At 38.2% G+C, this 22,141-nt stretch overlaps 1 protein-coding gene across 1 annotated transcript in view; it reads left to right on the top strand.

The window, feature by feature from the left end:
* Positions 1-21,147, top strand: part of ABCB7 (ATP binding cassette subfamily B member 7) — a 43,171-nt gene extending 22,024 nt beyond the window's left edge. Inside the window, exons 5-16 of the mRNA XM_035324526.1 lie at positions 2,123-2,255; positions 2,691-2,959; positions 4,126-4,214; positions 4,297-4,384; positions 5,314-5,488; positions 7,429-7,586; positions 8,133-8,296; positions 8,457-8,586; positions 9,026-9,197; positions 12,641-12,744; positions 14,344-14,451; positions 17,158-21,147. Of these exons, the coding sequence (XP_035180417.1) occupies positions 2,123-2,255; positions 2,691-2,959; positions 4,126-4,214; positions 4,297-4,384; positions 5,314-5,488; positions 7,429-7,586; positions 8,133-8,296; positions 8,457-8,586; positions 9,026-9,197; positions 12,641-12,744; positions 14,344-14,451; positions 17,158-17,376 (1,809 nt within the window). The 3' untranslated portion in view covers positions 17,377-21,147. The remainder of the gene's footprint in view (positions 1-2,122; positions 2,256-2,690; positions 2,960-4,125; positions 4,215-4,296; positions 4,385-5,313; positions 5,489-7,428; positions 7,587-8,132; positions 8,297-8,456; positions 8,587-9,025; positions 9,198-12,640; positions 12,745-14,343; positions 14,452-17,157) is intronic.
* The last annotated feature ends 994 nt before the right edge of the window (positions 21,148-22,141 follow it).

Genomic DNA, 22,141 nt, shown 5'->3' with positions numbered 1-22,141 from the left:
GGGGGGGCGTATTTGGATTCCGGTGTTGTAAAGATGGAAAATCTCTGTTAATAGCATCCTCAGTTCTTTGTAGGGCTTCGTGCTTAACGTTTAAGCACGTTATAACAGTAACCTGTTATTCTGTTGTATAACTGAAGTTATCGGTTGTCATTGTATACTGCTGCTTTGCTGGTATTTGGTAAATCTGACTTTTTTTTAATGGAGATTTTCAATGCTCTAGTCTCTTAAGGAGCCATCGGTGAGTGACACTCAGGCTTGCACTAGATAAATTTCAGAAGAGTGTATTTGAAATAGGACGTGATCTTTCAGCTGTTTTCTTTTCTCAACCACAAGCCAAGCAGGAATAATCTCACCTAGATGCTACTATGTCATTTGTCTCCTCTCAGGACCTGTATAGAGTATGCTGTACTTTAGTTGTTCTTTTTTAATTTTTTGTATTTTTTTTCTGCTTAGTGTATTTCAGAGAGGAGAGAGAGAAGGGAAGAAGAGAAAGGATTCCTTCCCCATTTGCATTTGAAACTCTTGCCTAAAACAGAGTTTAAAAAGTAAACAACGGATTCAATAAATTAGCTTTTTTTCTTAAATCTTTTAGTATAAAGAAGTATTTCCCAAAACTCTTTTAGTTAAGTACTTGCATTCCACTACTGACAATAGTTCTTAACACTGAGAATATTTGGTTCTGAGATAGTTCTTATAATTACTGGAAATTTTATCTTCCAGCTTGATTTTGGACTGAATTTATAAAAGACTTTACCACTCTTTTCACTTGAAGCCTAGTTTTCTCTACTTAATTTAAACAGTTTTTGACTGGACTTTCAGCTCTGACTGATGTCCCCAAAAACAGTTGAGATCTAAGTGGGTATGCAAAACATTTGGTGGAGAGAACTGAAATATCTTTGTCAATCTGCTTTGGGTTTTGTTTTCTTATGTGAAATAATTTGTCATCTGCCTGTGTTTTTTTTCTAAATAATTACGAAAAAAAAACCCAAACACACTAAAAAACCACAGCCTTACGCGAGGTCAAATGATGGTAAAGTATTTTAACATCTGCCATGAATGTAAGATTTGAAGTCTTAAGATTCTTGTTCAACTGCTAAGAAACTCACATATCTTATTTTTGAAACCTGAGAAGCAGTTTGAATGAATGAATTCTGCTAATTAAGTGTAACAGCATTTTTTTGTTGCTGGTATAAATGAGTGGCACAATAATGAAATATTAACAAGACTTAAGATTTTATACTTTCTTGATGACTTTCAGTGTTTTCTTATGCTACAATTGTATGAGGGCAAATAAAAGCAGTCCTAAAGTCGATCTGTTTATGTATTTAGCTGACTTATTTCTCACTTGTTTCTCACGGCAGACACCACTGCTGGAGGAGATGCAATTGGATTTTGGTGCTCTTACAAAAATATGTAGCGACATTGTGCATGTTAGGGGTGGATATAATTGTTTGAAAGCTCATGTTAAAGCAATTCATAACATCTTGTAGGCTATGGAGTCTTTTGTGTCACTGTTGGGGCTAGTGGAGATGTTAGGATTAATGTAGATACCACGTGAGTGTTGAGAGTGATGTTGCAAATGGAAAGCATTGTTTAAATATTGAGGCAATATTAACTGTCAGAAGAGACAAAGGGGGGATTAACTTCTTTCCTTGGATTCCACTGGAGCTTTGGTCTAGCGTATCTTGGTTGGCCTGGTTTAGCAGTGCGTGGGTGGCTTGGTTTTTGAGTACTAGTAGTTGTTCTGACCAAGTGGTGCTGCACAGAGCAAGCACCCTGTAATGACAGCCTAGTTTAATGGCACTGAGGATGCGTCATGCAGGGTCTGCTCCTTGATTCATTTCCCCATCTTGTCGCTGCTGTAATGAGCACGCTGCCTCGGTAAACAGTGCTGTTGCAGTTTGTTTAGGGTAGAAGCTGATCTTTTGTGTGTCCCACACACAAATGACCCCGCAGTCCCAGGGTTAAAGATTTAATAGTATGGAGAATATTCTACTTGCAATCGGGAGCCATCCCACCAGCACTAAGTGGTTAAGAACCAAGTGTGACGGTGCAGCTATTTCAGAAAATACTCATGCGGCATAGATATTTCAGTGCATAATTGGTGTTCTTTTGCTTTTAGGCCATGAATATACTGGTTCCTTTCATGTTCAAATACGCAGTGGACAACCTCAACCAGATATCAGGAAACATGCTGAACCTGAGTGATGCACCGAATACCGTCGCAACTGTGGCAACTGCTGTTCTCATTGGCTGTAAGTGGGATTCCCAGATCTGTTGACAGGTGTGAACTTCCTTCAGCAAGGTAGTGGGATAGCACAGCTTCCCACCTTTGCACCACCAAGCATCTGGAGCAGTTATTCTGGAGTGGCTTGTGTGTTGACCTCTTATTTCCAATGTTCTGTGACCTTGCTTCTGATGTTCCAGGTTTAAAGAAAAAAAATGGTTGTAGAAACAATTGTTGAGTATAAATCCTACCCTTTGTTACATCCAGCTGAAAATAAAACATTTAAAATACATGCAATGGTTCAGAAATGAAAAATAGCATAAAGTTTTGAACCAATTAAGAATAAATTAGCTTTGAAGTAAGAATGTTGAAAATATGTGAAGAATGAGTCTAACGTTATCTTTTCATGCATAAAGGGAATTTGTACAAAATTTTCACTTTGTAAATTTTTCATCTTTTTTAGATGGCATCTCAAGAGCTGGGGCAGCATTGTTTAATGAAGCTAGAAATGCAGTATTTGGGAAAGTAGCGCAAAATTCAATCAGAAGGATAGCAAAGAATGTGTTTTTGCATCTTCATAACCTGGATTTAGCATTCCACCTAAGTAGGCAAACCGGAGCTCTGTCAAAAACCATTGACAGAGGAACGAGAGGTATCAGCTTTGTTCTTAGTGCACTAGTATTTAATCTGGGACCTACCATGTTTGAAGTGGCGCTAGTCAGTGGAATTCTGGTAAGTGTTCATGGCTTGGAATTGTCATCTTTAGGATTAAAAGACTGATTTACTTTTACCAAACTCTGCAAAATATTAAAAATGAATTGAATTTACGTGTTGGTTGTGAAAGACTGTAAAGGAGAGCAATTTACACTTTTTAGATATTAGTTGTTTAAATCTCCTTATCTGGAATTATTTCCACTCTCAATGCCTGCCTCTAGCCAATGATGTTTATGTGGAGAGTTTTTAATGTTCTTCTAGAGTATTGTTGAAAAAATGAAATCAGAAAAGTAAACTGAGCACAAAAGCGTCAAATGTATCTGGGCACATACTGAGAAGGCATGATCTAAATGTCCAGAAATGTTACATACTGGTGCGTTGAGAGCAGGGGAGGGAGTGGTTATTGGCTCCCTTGTGAATACTGATCTTTTCTTCTCTGTAATTTAAAATTGAAAGTTTTCTTCTGGAAAACAGACTTCTCTTTGCAGGTTTTAAGCTTGATGAGGTCAATTTTAAACTTTATGTTCTAAATCACACCTACTGTATTTTAAATCGGGGTGTTTGGATATTTGTATGCTAAAATCTAGGTGTTGGTTATAGAGTTTTAAACCAAATTAGAAGAATCTTGTTTTGTTTATTCTCCTCTTTTTGAAGCACTTCAATGTGACAATAAGTTAAAAACACAGATGATATTTGGTTAAATTTATATAACCTTTAGAAATTGCAAATTAAGCTGGCTAACAGCCAACCTGCCTGATTTTTTTCCTGAGTCTTTTCTCTCTTGATATACTCCAAAGCAGAGAAAACACTTCACAAATTGTTTTCAAGGCCACTTATTTCTTCTTCTGTCTTCAGCTTTCTATCAGTCTACCGAAAGAGCTTGTAAACATATTTACATGCGCAAACACCGACAACATTTATGTTTTATAATGGCAAAAATAACTTTCCAGTATCATGTTATACATTAGCTCTTGTTTATCTCCTTTTCTAAACCTGTACTCTTATCCTTGCTACTTCTGAGTTTATGCCTGTGGTTCAGAGCAGGGACTGTGGGGAGGGATCTTCAGAGTTCTTGTGTCTGGGAGTGAGATATCAAAATTTGAGACACAGTGGAAAAAATATTTCTAAATTAATTAAAAGTATTTAACTTTAAAAAAAGAGTTGTCATAATTTTTATCTTCTAGTACTACAAATGTGGTGCGGAGTTTGCATTAGTAACCCTGGGGACACTGGGAGCATATGCAGCATTCACAATAGGAATTACGCAGTGGAGGTGAGCCATCCCCTCAGATTCGTCAGAGTGCTTAGTGCTGCTCGGCCTGAACTTCTAACTGTGTTAAGCCTTTGTTTTACAGGACTAAGTTTCGAATAGAAATGAACAAAGCAGATAATGATGCAGGTAATGCTGCAATTGATTCGCTACTAAATTATGAGACTGTGAAGGTAAGAGAGATCTTTCCTTTGTCTTATTTCCGTCAGCCTAAGTAAAATGAGTCATAAGATTATTTTTATAGGGCTACATATTTGGAGCATTAGTGCGTTTAAAAAAAAAACACATTAATTTGAAGAGTGCTATGTGATACTGGCAGAGTAGCATAGCAGTTATCAGGGCTCAAAAAACTATTTGCTGCTGAAGACTAGGAAGATTTTCATGACTGAATTTTCTTGACCATCAGTTTCTGCAAGGCATAGACTTATTCTTGTGCACGTTTCCAACAATTTTCTTCTGAATGTCAGCCTGCAGCGTGCAGTCTTCTCAAATGACCACGCATACTGTTTTCTTCACCTGTTACTTTTTGTAGCACTCTATTGCAATTTTTGCATGAAAGATCAGGTCTCTATTGAGTTTTCTGCTGCTCAGAACAGTTCCTGTGCAGTTTTGAAACTGAGCATGCTCATGTTGATATCATGCTTCTATTAATTGGAGAGCTAGAACTGGAAAGGAGAAGAAAGACTGTATGAGAGCCACTGTTCTCGAGACTTTGCCATCATTGCAGTAACAAGGATGCTCTAGTACCTGGAGAACAGAAACTTCTTTTTAGTAAGCAGCTGGTGTTTGGCTTGGATATTAATTGTGTAGAAGCTCTCTGAGAGACAGTGTTAGTAGAATATGAGGATGGCAGGGATCTCTGTATTGTCTCCTTTCTCAGCGCGGGGTGTGCTGCATAGTCTAATTTGTAGAGTGAACTTAGCTCATAAAGGTTATGTACGCTAATCTTTTTATCTTCCTTTCATTGTAGTTGTTAGAATTGTTGTAGGGGGCAGGGGATGTATGTGCACATGGTATGCTTATGCTGAATTTTGTAACTAGTGAGAAACGTAGCCTGGTGTGACCGAGAATGTCTCACTTATTATTTTTGTGTCTATTGTAGTATTTTAATAATGAGAAATATGAGGCCCAACGGTATGATGGATTCTTGAAGACATATGAAAATGCTTCTCTGAAGACTACCTCTACTTTAGCTCTCCTCAACTTTGGACAAAGCGCTATATTTAGCGTTGGCTTAACAGCCATCATGGTGCTTGCTAGCCAGGGCATTGTTGCAGGTAACTGATCTGTCTATAAGCTCAAATTGATTCTCCTTTACCTTAATCCATACTAGAGGTGTTAATTAACTTGTGGTTGATGTGATAGTTCATTTTAAAACTGTGTTGGAGTTTCCTGCAGCATTATTAGTTCATGATAAATATAGCAGTAACTAGTGCGGTTTCGCTAAAGACATTTTGAAAGTTTAGCAGTTAAAGAAAGTTGCTAAGAAAATGCATCTTAGGCAAGTTTCTGTTGACAGATTTTGGAAGGAACTTCTATGAGCATGAATGCTTCTTTGGGGAAAGTTTTTCTACAAGAGTCCTTTCATTTTACCCTTCTTCCTTCCCACGTTGGCAAGAACCAGAACTTCTTCCCCAGTGTATACATAAATGTAATTTTGTTAGCAGTGTCCTTCACAGTCCTTAGATTAATAAAGGTGCTTTATTAAAAGATTTTGGTTCCATGTGCTAGAGTTTTTCTACCTATGTTGGTCTAATTCACTGCATAGAGGAAAACTTCCTTGTTTAGGAGTACAGTACAAGCTTCAAATATTGTGGATGACTGCATTATCAGAATGAGGCTCAGCTAAAGGATCGCGTGATTTTAGAGTAAAAACAATGATGATGCGTTGAACGCTCTTAGCATCCAGATGTGTTTGTAGGGTAGACCTTTGCATCATGCTGTCTATCTTGCATCTGCTCTGATTTTTAAGAGATGCCAGGAAAGGGAAAAGCTCTGCTGTGAATGGGTAAGTCAGTAAGTGTAGCTTATGTCTGTCTTTTGAAAATTTAGAACAGCCTTTAAGCAGGAGGGTAGAATTGTGGCTTTAAATCATCTCTGGATCTGTTCAGTTGAACCGGCGTGACTGTTACACTTTATCTAGTGCTTATCCTTAATATCCTGAATCACTCTGTCCATGTGAGGCCTCAGTTGGAGTACTACATCCAGGTGTGGGGCCCGCAGCACAAGAAGGATGTAGGTCCAGAGGGGGGGCATGAAGTTGATCAGAGAGCTAGAGCACTTGCATGAAGAAAGGCTGAGAGAGGTGGGGATGTTCAGCCTGGGGAAGAGAAGGATCTGGGGAGGCATCATTATATCTTTTAGGATTTAAAAGGGGCATATAAAATGGATTTTTTACTTGGGCAGATAAAGACAGGACAAGGGGTAATTCTTTAAACTAAAAGAGGGGAGATTTAGATTAGAGGTTAGGAGGAAAATTCTTTACTCTGAGGGCAGTGAGGCACTGGAACAGGTTGCCCAGAGAAGTTGTGGATGCCCCATTCTTGAAGATGTTCAAGATGAGGTTGGATGAGGCCCTGGGCAACCTGATCTAGTGGGAGGTGTCCCTGCCCATGGCAGGGGTTGGAATCAAATAATCTTTTAAGGTCCCTTCTAACCTAAATGATTCTACGATTCTTCCTTGATCAATGTATTTGCTACTAAGTTGCCCAGAGGTTTTCACATTGTGCTGTGGCAGCTCTGTTGTATACAGTACTGAAGTCCTCTCTTGATCAGTTGATTTCTCGATGAAATTCCATAGTTTGGTTTTGTCTGCAGTTTTACTTTAGCTTCAAAATGACCGTATTTCCTCATGGCTTGCTTTCACGAATTAGTTCCTCCCCTCCTTGTGCTTTTAACTTACATAACTGTTTATCACTGTGGAATTTACAACTTCATAATCTGATATTTTTTGTGAATTTCCTGAAATGCTGCTGGGCTTACTTTGCAGGTGATATTCTAGCTCTTCTGGTGAAATTCACACCAACATTGCCACTTGTTTCAGACACCTTCCTATATATAAAATCTGATCCAGTAGGAACGTATATGCTGACTATTTAGACATCTGGTTTTAGAAATGTGATATGAGAAACTAGATTATTTTAAAAGCTGTTTTGTTGCTTCCTAAAAAGACAGCCCTTCAAGCCTCCTTATTCTCTCTCACCTGTCTTGTCTTAAGGCAGCCTGTCTGTTGGAGATCTCGTAATGGTGAATGGATTGCTGTTTCAACTTTCTCTTCCCCTGAACTTCCTGGGAACAGTATACAGAGAGACAAGACAAGCACTTATAGATATGAATACACTGTTTACGCTTCTCAGTGTAGATACCAAAATCAAAGTAAGTAGTAACTTTTATTCCTTTAAAGTATGGGGTTTCTTAATAGGGGTGTTCCCTAGCAGTGCTATCACTTCACCGTGTTTGTTACCTTCCAGGTCTAGTTTCTGTTCAAGAAAGATATCGCAGAAGGATGCTGTCCTGCATCTTCTTTAAGTGCAGTTAGTGCAATAGCAGCTGAACCTTTTTCTTGCAGAACCTTTTAGTGACAGCGAAAGTTGCTTCATGGAAGCTGTGTTTGTATTGAGATTTTTTTGATTTAAGTATCTATGCATTGTGCTTTTATTTTTATTTGTAATTAATGATGCAGAATTTATTACTGCAGAAGAAGCTGTGAAGCAGAGTGTTTACAACAGAATTTTTACCTTCTTTGAGGAGAAGGAGGAACAACCCAATTCTACTTGTGTGGCTGATTATAATTATTTTCAACATATCCAAGCTAGAGTGTCTATTTGCCTTTTTCTGAGCTAGGAAATGGACTGTTTAGCTTGTTGAACTGCTTGAGTTACTTTCTGGGCAGCATGTAAAGTGGCACTCTTCTTTTAATAGGACAAAGAACTGGCTCCACCCCTGCAGATCACACCACAGACTGCTGCCATCGCCTTTGATAATGTGCATTTTGAATACCTTGAGGGGCAGAAAGTCCTTGCTGGCGTGTCTTTTGAAGTCCCTGCAGGAAAGAAAGTGGCCATTGTAGGAGGTAGTGGGTCAGGGTGGGTAAATGGACTAAATCCAAAATTCTGCATCATTGATTGGCTTTTTTTTTAGATGTTTGTTCTTTTGATTATTATTCTTGTTTGTGACATCAGTGTTTGGAGATCGTAAATGATGAACTAGGAATGTAACATTAGCTCCAATCCATTTCAATTTCAGGAAAAGCACAATTGTGAGATTGTTGTTTCGTTTCTATGAACCTCAGAAAGGAAATATTTATGTTGCTGGCCAGAACATACAAGATGTCAGTTTGGAAAGTCTGAGAAAGGCAATAGGAGTTGTACCTCAGGTATAACATGTTTTGTTTTCCCCACGTAATCTGTTATAATGGTAATTCTCAGAATGTCCTAATTCAGTGGTGGTGTCTATTTCCTTTGAAAGTCACTGCTTTTTTTTTCTGGAAATATTACGAAGTTTTTATGTGTCGTTACGTGGACCCAATTTCTCAAATGTGTTTAAGCCTCTTAAAGCTGGAGGCAGATTCTCATGAACTGATGTACTTCTATACCTGATTACCACCTATGATGAGTTAGCAAAGTGGTGAAAGTATGTATACTTAAGACACAATGAAATGTGCCCATTTTGGGGAAATTAAATTTCCCCTAATACTTTTACCTTTGGGCTTTGTGGAAAAATGCAAACTACTCTGTATTTATTTCTTTTGTGGACTGGAGACAGGATTTTTTTTGTTCAGTTCCTTGTTTCAAATGCTGTTTCCATGAATGCAGGATGCTGTTCTGTTCCATAACACCATCTATTACAATCTGCTCTATGGCAATATCAGCGCAACACCAGAAGAGGTGTACGCCGTAGCAAAGTTGGCAGGAATCCACGATGCTATTCTCCGAATGCCTAATGGTTACAACACCCAAGTTGGTGAACGAGGCCTCAAGCTCTCAGGTAGGCCCTTAAGTACACACGCTCATTTGTACCCCTTCTGCTACCTTCAAGTTCAATGCATAATTTGTTCCTCAGGCTTGCTTTTAGCTCATTTACATTATAATATAAATGTAGGGCTAAATATTAATAAAAAAACAAATTTGGACAACTGTAGTCTTAAAGATACTTGAAGGAATGCGTTTTCATGGGATAGTTTTAAATGAATTAATATGTAAGCATGTAGATGCGTCTAAATAAAGATGATCTTTCCTGTCATGTGTTTGGGTAGTGGAATGCATGTGAATAGAATTGGGAGCTTTGTGTGCTTTGCATGCAGGAGACCTTCCAAATCTGCATTTTTAAATCTAAACTCGTAGCAGCTGACAGTGAGATCTTTATTCTTGCAGTTGATAATAAGTAAAGTTGTGGGATATATTGCTGCTGCAGCGTAGTTGTTTTAGAGCTTATTCATAATGAAAGGGCAGTTATGTCTTACAATTTTTAAGAAACAATGCAAAAACGGTGTCTATGTATTTGCAAGCCATGGATTTATGTAACACGGCCTTGGTGCTGAAGTGTAGGTTGTCAGCGTTCCTCCAGAGTTGGGTATGTACCCTGTAAAGCGGCATAACTGTCCTACCCAAGAAAGCAGCATCACAGCATTAGCCAGGCTGTGCTAGGCATGCTAGCCATGCTTTGGCAGCTCTTACACAACTTCAGTTTATGTCTCCCTCTCTCCAGGTATCTGTCATGTTACAGTTACATATCTATTTTTTAGGGCCGATGAAGCAGGAAAGCAAACATTCTTCCTGTGGCACAGTTAAGGGAAGGATAATCTCAGATGAGGGATCACATGGGAGCTGGGGAATGTCTAAATCATGTCCCCTGTTCTTCTGTTTTTCATTGTAGGACATAGGATTATGAATGTATGGAGTTTAAGCATAACTCTTAAAGGTAGTAGCAAGATTCCAATAAAATGCTTTCAGTTTCAAATTTCTTAAGTTGCAGTTGCTTTGAGAGAAAGCTAATAACGATGTCCATCACATAAATGTGACAGGAAATGCCCGCTGAATAAACCAAAATCAAAATTACTGTTTATGTTGAAGGGTATGTGATTATTATTATGCCATTATTACCTGACATTGTTATTATTTATTATCATCAATAAGTCTTTATCCTCGTATGGCTCTTAACATTTTTAATAGATATGTGATGCAAGATAAAATGGGATAATCTTTGTTGTGAGGCTTCCCCATTGAATTCACTGATGGGTTTGTTTCCCCTCCTTGGTGGTTATTGTGAGAAGTGTAAGATTGCAGTTGCAAACTTCATTAAAACCATCTCCTGTTGCCTCATTTTGAGAAAGCAAAGCACTGTTTTTGCTTGTAATTGCTAGGCAATGTGAGTAGTGCTGGGGCAGTTTTTCACTTGTTTATTTTTTTTAGTACAACAAACTTAAAGTTGTTAAGATAAATGGGAGCTCAATTGAAATGTTTGGAAGGATTTTGCTAAGTGCTGAACTGTGTGCAGAGAGTAGCAATGAAGAGACTTGAGCACGTACTGCCTGGGGAGACCCCATATAACTATGGTGGGATGTAGGGACATGGCTTTCTAAATAACTCCTCCTCAATGCAAGGCCTTATTTATAGCGAGCTTGTAAGCTTGGGTGGCAGAGCTGGTTAGTTTTCTTCCCCCCTGACTCCATGTACTCGCTGTTGGTCAGTAGACTGAAGAACGGATCAACCGCTTTCATTTGCGTGTAGGATGGAGCCGTGGAGGGCAGAGTCTGCTCTGTTGGAGTGAGGTGTGGCCCTACAGGGGAGACAGGTCTGACCCAATGAGTTGGGAAATGTCAAAGTACTGAGGTTGTTTGGGGACAACACTGGATCTTCAGAGGACGTGGGACTGTGTGGTTTTTCTTACTACGCAGCTGCTGAAATCTTGGACTCTTTGAAACAGGATCAGAGGTTATGTTCCGTACCCAGGATGTACGTGCAGGAGGAAGCACGGGTATTTGTGAAAAGGAAATGCAGAGAGGAATGTTAGAAGGAGAATAAAATGTGAAGCACAAATCTGGGTGAGCGAGTGGAAGATAAAATAGGGACTGTCTGAACTGCAGAGGGCAATGATAACGATGACAGATTTCTCTCGTGCTGCCTGTCTCCCAAAAGCAGTAATTTCTAGAAAGAGGGTTTGGCCAACAATAGGTTTGGAATGTCTTGTGGTTTACCTTGAAATAGTAGTTGGGGCTTTTTCAAGTAGAATGTGTATCTTTATAATAGATGTGTAATAGGCAGAGACACAACAACCCCGAACCCTGACTTTGTGAACAAAACAATTAAAAAGCTGCAGTCCTGAGTGTGAATGGGGAAGAACACGAAACAAGTCTGTATGCTACAGATGTAAAGAAAGACCTTGGATTCTGTTATCATTGTATGTCTCTCAAACATGGATATTGACAAGATGTGAGTTTTGAACATGTTTTGAAGGAGAGAGAGAGAGAGAGAGCGTATTAAAATCGACTGAGTAAATTGTGCAATTCCAATTGCTGCTGAGTTCTGCCAAAGACAGTTTAAAATTTGAGCTGCGTGATTATTATCAGCCTTTTAAATGGTTTATTAAAGCGTGTTTCCTCCTGATAGGTGTGGAACATTAACAGGAACGTAGTGATGTTAAATGGAATGTTTCACAGTCTTGAATGAAACAAGAGGGGACAAGTGCATGAATGTGAAATGTTTGTATTGCATACCGAATGTTTATCAGATTGTAAGTTCTGAAATGCACCTGTTTTCCTGTCTGTTAACATTGTCCCGAGTAATTCTTGGGTAAGTGCCTCTAAGAATTGCTAAGGAAAGAAACTAGTCTGAAACTTGCTTACCTCAGAGACCAGCAGGCAGTACATTGCAAAAGGAAGGTGGTTTTCAGTACTGTATTAATTGTATTCTTAAATGAAACTTGTTTGATAAAGCTGTTAGGTATGGACACTTTTAATCTGGGCCAGAGAGGGAAGGAAAGTTAGATGAACTTCAAGGAGAGACGTGAAAGAAAAAAACATGTGCAAAGGTGCACGAAGTAGAATACAGCAGGCATGGACAGAGCATGGTTTATTTGTAAGGGGAAAGAGGATCTGTGTGTTCAGTTAATGCACAGGGCATAGCTTAGAGCAGGCAAGTGAGCTCCTGCTTGGAGCTGTATGGGGTAAGTTGCTGTATATTGTCATCCTCAGCTATGCGTACGAGGCTCTTGCCTTCTAGTATGTATGAAACAGTTTTCTGTCCCTTTCTAAAATGCTAATCAATCTTGAATAGCTTTGGATTTACCAAGGAGCAGGAACTTGATCTTTATTGAAAAAATTAAAAACCAAACAAAGAAGACTTGTCCGCTGCTAAATTTAGAATATTCTGGAGGTCATGATTGTAACTTCCTCTTTTTTCCTCTTCCTTCCCTCACCCCTCTCTATTTAGGAGGAGAAAAGCAAAGAGTTGCAATTGCTAGAGCCATGTTAAAGGAGCCACTTATTTTTCTCTATGATGAAGCCACATCTTCTTTAGATTCAATTACGGAAGAGGTAAATTGGGATAAAGAAATATAAAACTTAAGTGGTGTAATGATGTCTGATAATAATGCTTTTTCCTTGTTCTTTCCCTCCTGGAAACAATTCTGTTCTTTTTGCCAGATGGCTATTGTGTGTCTTGCTGGGATTGTTAAGAGATCCTGTGGTTAATCTCTTTATCTAAAGGCCAGAGCAGAGGTGTGTCTGTCCACCTTCAGACATAGCGAAGAATAGCAGCTCTGTCTCTGGGTGGACCTTCTGTTTTATACTCTGGAGGTCCTGTTCACCATTAAATGTTCTTCTCTGATACCATTGTAAATTCCGGATGTGGCCATGGGGCGTGAAGCTTTCCAGTCCACTTCAAAATATGTTTGGATGACATCTAGCATTCATTTAAAATGTCTTAAATAATTGTGAGGTAACGCAAAGCAGAAAAACTCCTGTTCATCGTGCAGCGTCTTTCTGAGATGCAAATCAGGTGGGCGTAACCTGCAGTGCTGGTATTAATCTGTATTCATTTCACAGGAAGGGCTCCGAAACATCAGAGTGTTGTGACATAGATGTCATGACACTACCACAGTAACTGCATCAGGCTTCATAACTACGTCTTTGCTTAAACACAAAACTCTCAGCACCAGCAGTAATTTCACAAACTAATGTCATCAAAAACAAGAGCTGGAGCTGTGTTTATGTTCACTTATGCAGATTATTGAGCGAATTTATTGACCTGTAATCACTAAATTGCTTTCATTTTCCGGGTATAAAGAAATCAGAGTACAAACAGTACACCTATATAGCACCTCATTCAAATATAGTACAGCTTCCTCATTGGACCAACAGCGTTCATAACACACGCACTGTTGTACAGAACCCTGCTTGATTCTTTCTCTCTTTCATTTTGCTGTGTTTATGGCAAGAATCATAAACAAAGCTGAAAGCTTCACAGCAGAGCTGCACTTTAAAGACAGCAAATGAAAATGAAACATTTCCACAAAAGTCGGTCAGGTAATTGGAATGTTTTCTGACAAAGACAAGCATTTTGCAGGAAAATGAAGTGGGCACTTCACTTACTGTCGTGAGGGCACCAACTCCCAGTTGGTGCTGCTTGCAACTGAGTACGGTTTGAGGAAGCTGGCAAAGTGCTCACAAAGGAAGCAGCAGATGGATCAGTCCCAGGATTGCTTAACTTTGTGTTACGTGCTGGCATGGTATTGAGAGTTTTTTCTTTAACTTTCATTGATTGGAAAAGCATTTTTTTTCTTCTTTGTCTTTACTGTTGTTTATGTTGCTTTTGTAATGTGGCTACACAGCGGGAGGTTTTTCCTGAAATCAAGTAACATTTAATCCCTTGGGATATCTACATTTTTCTGTGAATTAAAGCTTTTTTTTCCTCCTTCTCCCCTCTTTGAGGACTTTATCAGAGCCCTCATATTTCATGCTTGGGCTGTTTCTGTTTCTTGCAGACCTATCTGTTTCTTACTGTGATAGTATAGCAGTATTAGAGAGACTTCTCAACACTCATACAACAATAATTTGCATATTTCCAGACAGCCTTTAATTTCTTTCATACAACCTATAAGAGTTTAAGAGCATGTCTGTGTTTTAATCTTACAGAATATTCTCAGTGCTATGAGGGACATAGTGAAACACCGAACGTCAGTTTTCATTGCCCACAGGTTGTCGACAGTAGTTGATGCAGATGAAATCATTGTGCTGGATCAGGTGAGGCTATCGCCCTGTGAAGCGTAATTTCTACCCAATCTGTGCTCATTTTAGAGAGTCTGTGCCCATTCTGAAATACTAACACCCCCACCAAGCTACTAAAAGCTCTTTCTGTAGAGAAGAGCTATGTTAGAAAAACCCAGCGCAAGCTTTGCTTTCTGTAGCTCTGTGCAACTAACAGTTTATCAGTTGTAGAACCTTGCATGTCCAACTCTCGTATGTTGTGTGTATGTTTACTTCATTTGAATAGTACATTTAATTTCAGGTGTTTATAAGGATTATGACAAATTTTGCTTGATGCTCTGGGACTGGCAGAACATTGCATGTTTCTAATCAGATTTATTCCATGTTCCCGTCAGATTGGCTTTGCAATGTGTTCCTCCAGTTTATGCTTCATTCTCATTACTCATTGTGTGTCTTTTTCAATAACATCCACTGTTTTTTTTCTCTCAATGACAAGAGAGACCAGCATATTCTGTTTCCATGCAGATAAAACTGTTGTAGGATTGTTCTATCTCATTGTTATAAATCTCAACACCGTTTTCCTTCTACCTGTAGAAAACTTGCAATTACTCCCTTCCTGTATACTTGCCTTCTAAGAAAAAAAGAGAAGTTAAAATATTTTATTTACTAATATCACAATTCAGCCCTCATATTCAGTCTGTCCTAAGTCTGTTTTCTTCTGTAACCCGTAACTGGGTATAGATTTAAACCAAATATCCTTATTGTAACTTTATAGTTACTCTTTTTCTTCGCTTATGCTGAAAACGAAGTGCTCTACTCTACTGATAAGAGATGTTAAACTGAACTGTGCGCTCATTTATTTCAGTTACTCTGTATATACTTGTGACCGTAGGTGTATCTAGTGACCAAAAATGTGCATATCTAAAAGAAATTATTCTTGCAGTATGGAAAATGCTTTCACAGAGAATTATAAAAATATCTTATGGCATAATGACATTTGTGATTGCCTTTGCTGTACAAATTTCAGCTTCATATCAGTCTCAAATTGAAGTACTGGAGAACACTCACTCTGCAGCTCTTTTCCATTTGCTTTTGTTCTACTTTTTTTTGGCTTTCACTGAAAAATCATTTTCTAAGGTGTATCCTTTATGTAACTGCATGTTACAACATCTCGCAAGTGTTTTTTAGCGTGTTATAAAGCAATCTGTGACTTTTAGTTTCGATGCAAGTTTTTCACAGCTTACTAAAAGTGTGTTTTGTGTTACAGTGTAACTTGAATTAAAAATAAAAGCACCACCCAAAACTGTAAAACAGCTAGGATGCTCGCTTTCATGAATGATTTTAGTGTAAGAGAGAAAGTGGATCAGTAAGGCAGCATGGTGCAGCACTTCTTAGTGGATGACTGCTTTGCGAGGCATCCCTGACGTTTGCTTAGCGGAAAGTTGCCTCTTGTCCCAGCTTGATTGAGTGCTGTGTTAGCAACCAGCTAAATGAGGTGACAAGATGATTGTGGCTCTTTTTGCTTAGCAGTGGAAATATGGCACCACAATTTCAGCATCTTTGCCTAGATAAAATCAGAATAATTCTTGTGTAAACAAACACTGCGGCATTAAGATCAATATCATTAATAAAGCTGAACAGAGAAGTTAAATTTCTGGTGATTGTTCAAGAGCTATTAAAAAAAAAAAGTCATCAGTCAAAAGCTTAGTCTCCACTACAGTGAACTCTCCAAATTAACCACTTAGTTTTTAAATAAATTCTGCAGTTAATGTTGGTCAAGTGTATATTTGTTCATATTCCACCAGCACGACTAGTAATAAAAGTGACAAGACCCAATTTTGTTTCCCAGCATGTTCATCAGCAGCTGTCACAAGGAGGTAGATTTAATTGTAAATCAGAATTTGGAACTAATACAAAATCCATGTAGCTGTCTTTTCCCAAAAGAAAGAATAGCTGGAGAACGAATACATTATTTTAATTTGAAGTCAGCAAATGTAAATGTATCTCTGAAATTAACAAGATGAGTGAGTCAGGTCTTTGGAGGAGTAGTGCTGTTGCACTGTCTGTAGGATTTGAGTTCTCCTCCCCAGCTCTTCCTTCCCATTTCCATCGTGATTGTCAATAAATCAGTTTTGCCCTTCAAAACAGAGCACAGGTGAACTAACTGCTCAGTTTTCATGATGGCACTTATAATGACAGAAGTAACCCATCTAGAAGCACAATTTACACTAGCTGTTTTTAGGATTTTATTTAAAATGTGTTTTCTTTATCTAGTACAAATCCTTCTTTGCATGCTCTTTTAGCTTCCCAATGTAGCTTCAGTATATTTCTTACCAAGCAGAGGCAAGAATGTGTTTGTTTTGGTACGTTCATGTGACTTTTGTGGTAGCAGTTTAGCACCTTGCTCCTCTTAGGGTTCTTTGTTTATTTTAAATAGCACTTCCAGTTTAGATAGTAAACTTTTCCATGTTGATGGGCTTTAAATTTTATCCAGGTGGACACAAGGCATCTATGTTCTTGTTTACTGATGCTTTAGAAGAATACAGCTCCTTGTTTTCAGCGTGCAACATAACATGCAATTCAGTGCACCACGTGTTCAGCTTTCCATTGCTGTCCCAAGCTTCTCCTACCTAAGAGTTGTTGTAATCCATACTGTGAAACTTTGGCCCATATGTTGGCAGCGTTTATATTCCTAAAGCTCTGGTGACACTGCTTACTGACTTAACTTCCCTTCTTTTACAGGGTAAAGTTGTGGAACGTGGTAGACATGCAGAACTTCTTGCAAGTCCTAGCAACCTCTATTACGAAATGTGGCACACGCAGAGCAGCAAAGTACTAAATAGTCATAATGATCCAAACTGGGGAGAGAAAAGTAATCAGATGTCCAAAGAGGAGGAAAGGAAGAAGCTACAAGAAGAAATTATCAATAGTGTGAAAGGCTGTGGAAACTGTTCATGCTAAGTATGATCCTGGATTAATCTGTTATAGCAGGTTCCAATACACACAAGGTTACAGTGAAGCACAGCTCTTGTATTTTCTTTTTTTTAAGTCAACATTCAAAAACTTCCTGGGTCTTGCAGTTCTGCGGTTTTACAGTTTCAGAGGGACATAATTTCAGCCAAAGGAGTTTTAATTCTACATCTTTGCAAATCTCCAACGTTCAGTGGCAATCTGCAAGAGTTGAGTTTTTTCAAAAACAAACTTACTTCTCAAGTAAGAGTGTACTTTATGGCAATTTTTAGGCATTGGTAAATTCTCTTGGTAGTTGCTTTGAGATGGATTATTAAATTGTAAACAGACTTGTCCTTGATTTAGATTTTCTCATCATTATTGATTGATAAATGTCATGTTTTAATTGTAATTAGGCTAATTTGAGCTCAGTTGCTAGTGAGGAAGATGCAATTTAAATTCTGGAGTGGTGTTCTGGTTTGAAATTTTCTTCCATGTGAAGAAGAAGAGACGCTTCAACAAAATGTTGCAGGTTTCTAGTAGCAAGCTAAGTATTGGAATAATCCACCTCACTCTTAAAAAAAAAAACGCCTTTCATCACAGACTATCTGGAAATGTATTGGTATTCTTTTAAAAAAACATACAATATTTTTAAGAGCTGGCAAAAATCTGGAATTGAAAAAATTTGGTACAACTTTACAGAAAATTTACAGAAAACGTACAAAAGGTTGCATGCAAATATTAAGAATCTGAAGCTTTTCCTTAAATTAAAACTAGTGCAAGTTCAGGTTTCCTTATCTTCAACAGCTGCTATAGGAGTCAAGGCAGAATGCAGTCACTTTCTGTTTCAGTGGTGGTCTTAGGGAGCAATTAGGATTCAATAAAAACTTCCATGAATTTCTATTATGTCATTAATGTGTCAAAAAATGCCTGGATAATATTGAAAGTGTAGCTGTAAGAATCTCCGGATTTCAGTAGTCAAAATGTCTTTAGTGCCCAGAAACCTCAATCTTTGTGATTTGCGAGACACTATGGGATTGTATTTTTTTTTTAGGCCTTATCTCTTCAGGGAGATTTACCGTATCTATTTATCACTAGTTACTCTGGTATAATTCCTCATCTTGGAATTAAAAAATAAAAAATCTTACTCTTGGATGATGAAAAGCAACTGTTTGTTTTTTTTCTGGGAAATTATACCAGTATAATTACACCCAATAATTACGCTAGTAAATCAGGTGCAAAATTTCTTAGTGTGGGCACTAGCAAAGCACTGGATTTGATGCTTCTGGCAACTTTTTTCTAAATAGCATTTATTCTTTTGTTGTACCCTTCTCTGCAACAAAATACAGGAACAGTAACTTAAAGGAACTACAACCTTTATCTTTTCTGCCAGTCACTCATTTTCCCTCTATAACAGATTTTTTTCCTCCACCATTGTAATTAATCCCCAGTTAAAAATTACTTGAAAATTGCATCAAATGCAAGGACTCTTATTTTCATCCTCAGAGTCCACAAGCCTTGCTGATGTAGTGACAGTTCCGAATTCCTTTAGCTTACAATCTTCCTTTTATTTCTGCTAATTAATTCTCTTTTCTTTTTTTAGTTTCTAACAGCAGTGTTGTTGATTGTAAAGGTGCAGTTATCTCTGAACTGCCAGAAACAGTTAGCAAAAGGTTGATGCAAGTGTTGAGATGTCTCCCTTTCCTATATTGTGGCTAATAAAAAATAAAAATAGATTAAAAAAAAAAAAAAACACCCAAAAAGAAAACATGTCATTTCTCTCTGATCCCCTTCCACACCTCAAGAGCTAGTTTTTGGAATTAAATAATTTTTCTGCTGCTTCATACAGTGGATAATGTACAAAGGCTGTAAATAGTATTTCAATTAAGAACATTTTTTCCCCCTTTGTCACGAGCTTTAGAAACAAGTCTGAAAAATGGAGGAAAAGTTTCCTTTTTTTTTTTCCTTGATGAGCAATTTCCCATATTGCAGGGCTTAGACATCCTAGTAGTTGTCTGAAGTTGATGCAGAAGCTAGCGTTATGTTCTAAACAGCCTGAACCCAAAAGCCATTTTAATGCCAAGCTTGATTGTGAAGGTAAGCTTTCAGGTTAACAAACGATTATACAAAGCTGATGGCTTTCATCACTGGGGATGGGTTCTGCAAATGCCCCAAGGGTCTTGAGTATTACAGGTTTGGGTCAAAGACTGTTTTCAGATGTTAAATACCAGAAGTGGTCAAAGTTTAAACCTGTAAAAGGTTTGGTGTAGCTGTAAGGCCATTACCTGTCTCTGCCATCCTTTTTTGGTGCCAACCCACATGCCGAAGCTTTGAGCAAACTGGATGACTGCTATTAATCCTTAACAAAGACATTCCCTAAAAAAAGGAGGGTAGTCACACAGGATATTTCTTTTAAAGAGTTGCAGTGAGGTTTTGGAGATGTCTGATAACTTGATGTGTTGCGGAGTTGCTAGATAAACACTCTGGCTTCTTTGTCGCTTTGAGTGAATGGTTTTTGTGCTCGTCCATCTGCTTCTTAGGCACAGGTTACAAAAAAATAAGCTTTCCCGTTATAAATTTAGCAGAAATGGAAAAACAAAAAGGTTAATGATAGCAAAAGTTCCCCCTGGTTACCTTTGCAATTTAAATGGTGAAACACTTCCTGTAAACGCCGAAAAAGTCAATGCGTAGCTGAAGAGTTGTAAATAAGCCAATGAGGCTCTGCTGTCAGCAGCCTCGCACAGTTCTGTCGAATGGCTGCAGTGATAAAATACTGAGTGATGCGTTCAGCTTGTGAGCAGGCATCTTGGAGAAGTAGTAGCAACGCTTGGTGATTCTTTTGTCTGCTGGAAGGTAAAACTTTTTGTCTCAGGCTTCTTTGTTTGTTTGGAGTTTTTATGTACTGTGACTCCAAAACCGTTTTCGGCAGACATTTAACACCCGATGATGGGAGAGTCATGTCTTTGAGGGCTTGGTCGCTGTAGCACACCGGGTCTCAAGATGGTTTGTATGGCATCTTTTTATAAAGCCTTACAATTTTAGAGGAAAAAGATATATTTTGGATCTCATTCTAATAACCTCTGTGAATTTTAGTAATTCTGCTTCTCTGTAGTCTGAAACACCGCTTATTCTAAACAGCTTTTCATATTCTGGAAATTTTCCTGGACTTCTAGCTGGTCATTTTTCAAAAGTCAAGTCATTTAGTACCATTATAAAATCTGTGTTTTTAGAGTGGAAAAAGCCATTCACTTTTTTTTAATGCTCTATTTATAAAGGAAATGTATTAGTGAAATATCGACATAAAAAAGTGGCTGCTGCTTGCCGGATCTAGTCTACTGTAAACTTACAGAATTTAGTTTTAATTCCTATGCAAGATCTTTTAAGCATGGGAAACAACACGTTTTGCCTATTGTACCCTCTAGGTTAGCAAACTACGTAGTTGGTGGAGAGGTTGATGGTGTTTTGGTTGTTACAAATGGAAGTTTATAACTTGCTACTTGCAGATGACCCCTCAGTTTATTCTCAGCAATGCTGTTATATAGATTAGTAGTTACCTCCATCTCTTAAAATTAAGATTTTAAATTATGTGCAAATTTCTTTTCCGAATGGAAATGTAAAATATACATTGTACAGTAAGCTGATAATGTTCAAGAACAACGAGAAGAGCTAGCTTCAGATCATATTGTGTAAACAGCTTGATGGAAGACTTCTTACCCTGACTCCTCTTGTTCATCTGTGTACAGATAATTATTACTAAATAAAGGATTTATCTTTGTGAATAGATACGGGTGTCCTGTTAAAATGATTTTAATAACAGCTAAGGGAGTATGGCTTCTCCACCCAGCAAGGGGAGTTCTGAATTGACTTTTCTAGTAAAAGCAATTGTTTGCGGTGTTTGGGAATGACAATGAAATCCCTAACAAATTACAGGGCTGTGGGCTAGCATAAGGCAACCAAACTCCAGATGATCAATTAGAAAGGTAAGTTTGTGTAGTGCACGCAGATTCTCTTCCCATCAACTTCCATGTCTTCTTAAACTTCAGCGTGCTGAGCTGCAAAGCCATATGAAGAGCACTGACGTTAGATGCATCATGCTGATGAGAATGAAAATCTGTTGTTAAAAAGCTTGACTGTTTCTTACTTGAAAATGCTGTATTTTTATAAATGCGAACTGTTTTACCTCTTCAGCACTGAACCTGAGAACAATAGAAGTAGATGTGTTTGAAGAATTTGCTTGAGCCTTCTCTTGATGTGCATTGGGTCAAATAACTGACTGAAGATCATTTTGTGCAGCTGTAACTCGAGTTTCTCGTTATCAAATGAGAAGGCAAGATACGGTTTTTGTTTACATGTAGTTTTGATGGTTCTTCTCATGTACTGTGCACCACGTTGATCTGAGCCGCAATAGCTGCTGGTCCTGCTGTCATTCTGTTTCAAAGCTCCGGTCACCGAGCACTGCGTGGTCTCACAAAGTGCGCTGCGTGTCTGGAATGGAGGACGTGAGATCCAGGAGCAAGCTGCCGTTTTCAAGTATGACTGGATGAACTTCCAGCTGTTGTTTCTAAAGGTTCATTTGCTTTTCTTTAAATCTTTCAGTGGTACTGTGCAGGAATACTCGATAAATGCTTACTGACAAAAAAGTCATTAATTTTTGAGGAGAAAGAGCTATAATGGGAGTATGTTTCTTCTTCATGTATACATATAACTTCTATTCGTGCTAATTTGAGTTGCATGTGTGCCTCAAGGAAAACAGTAATTACAAATCTAGCATTTTCTA

Source organism: Oxyura jamaicensis, chromosome 4 (assembly GCF_011077185.1).
Source record: "Oxyura jamaicensis isolate SHBP4307 breed ruddy duck chromosome 4, BPBGC_Ojam_1.0, whole genome shotgun sequence".
In the NCBI taxonomy this organism is placed as follows: Eukaryota; Metazoa; Chordata; class Aves; order Anseriformes; family Anatidae; genus Oxyura; species Oxyura jamaicensis.
Note: the sequence above shows the minus strand (reverse complement) of the source record. Positions and strands in the feature narration are given on the sequence as shown.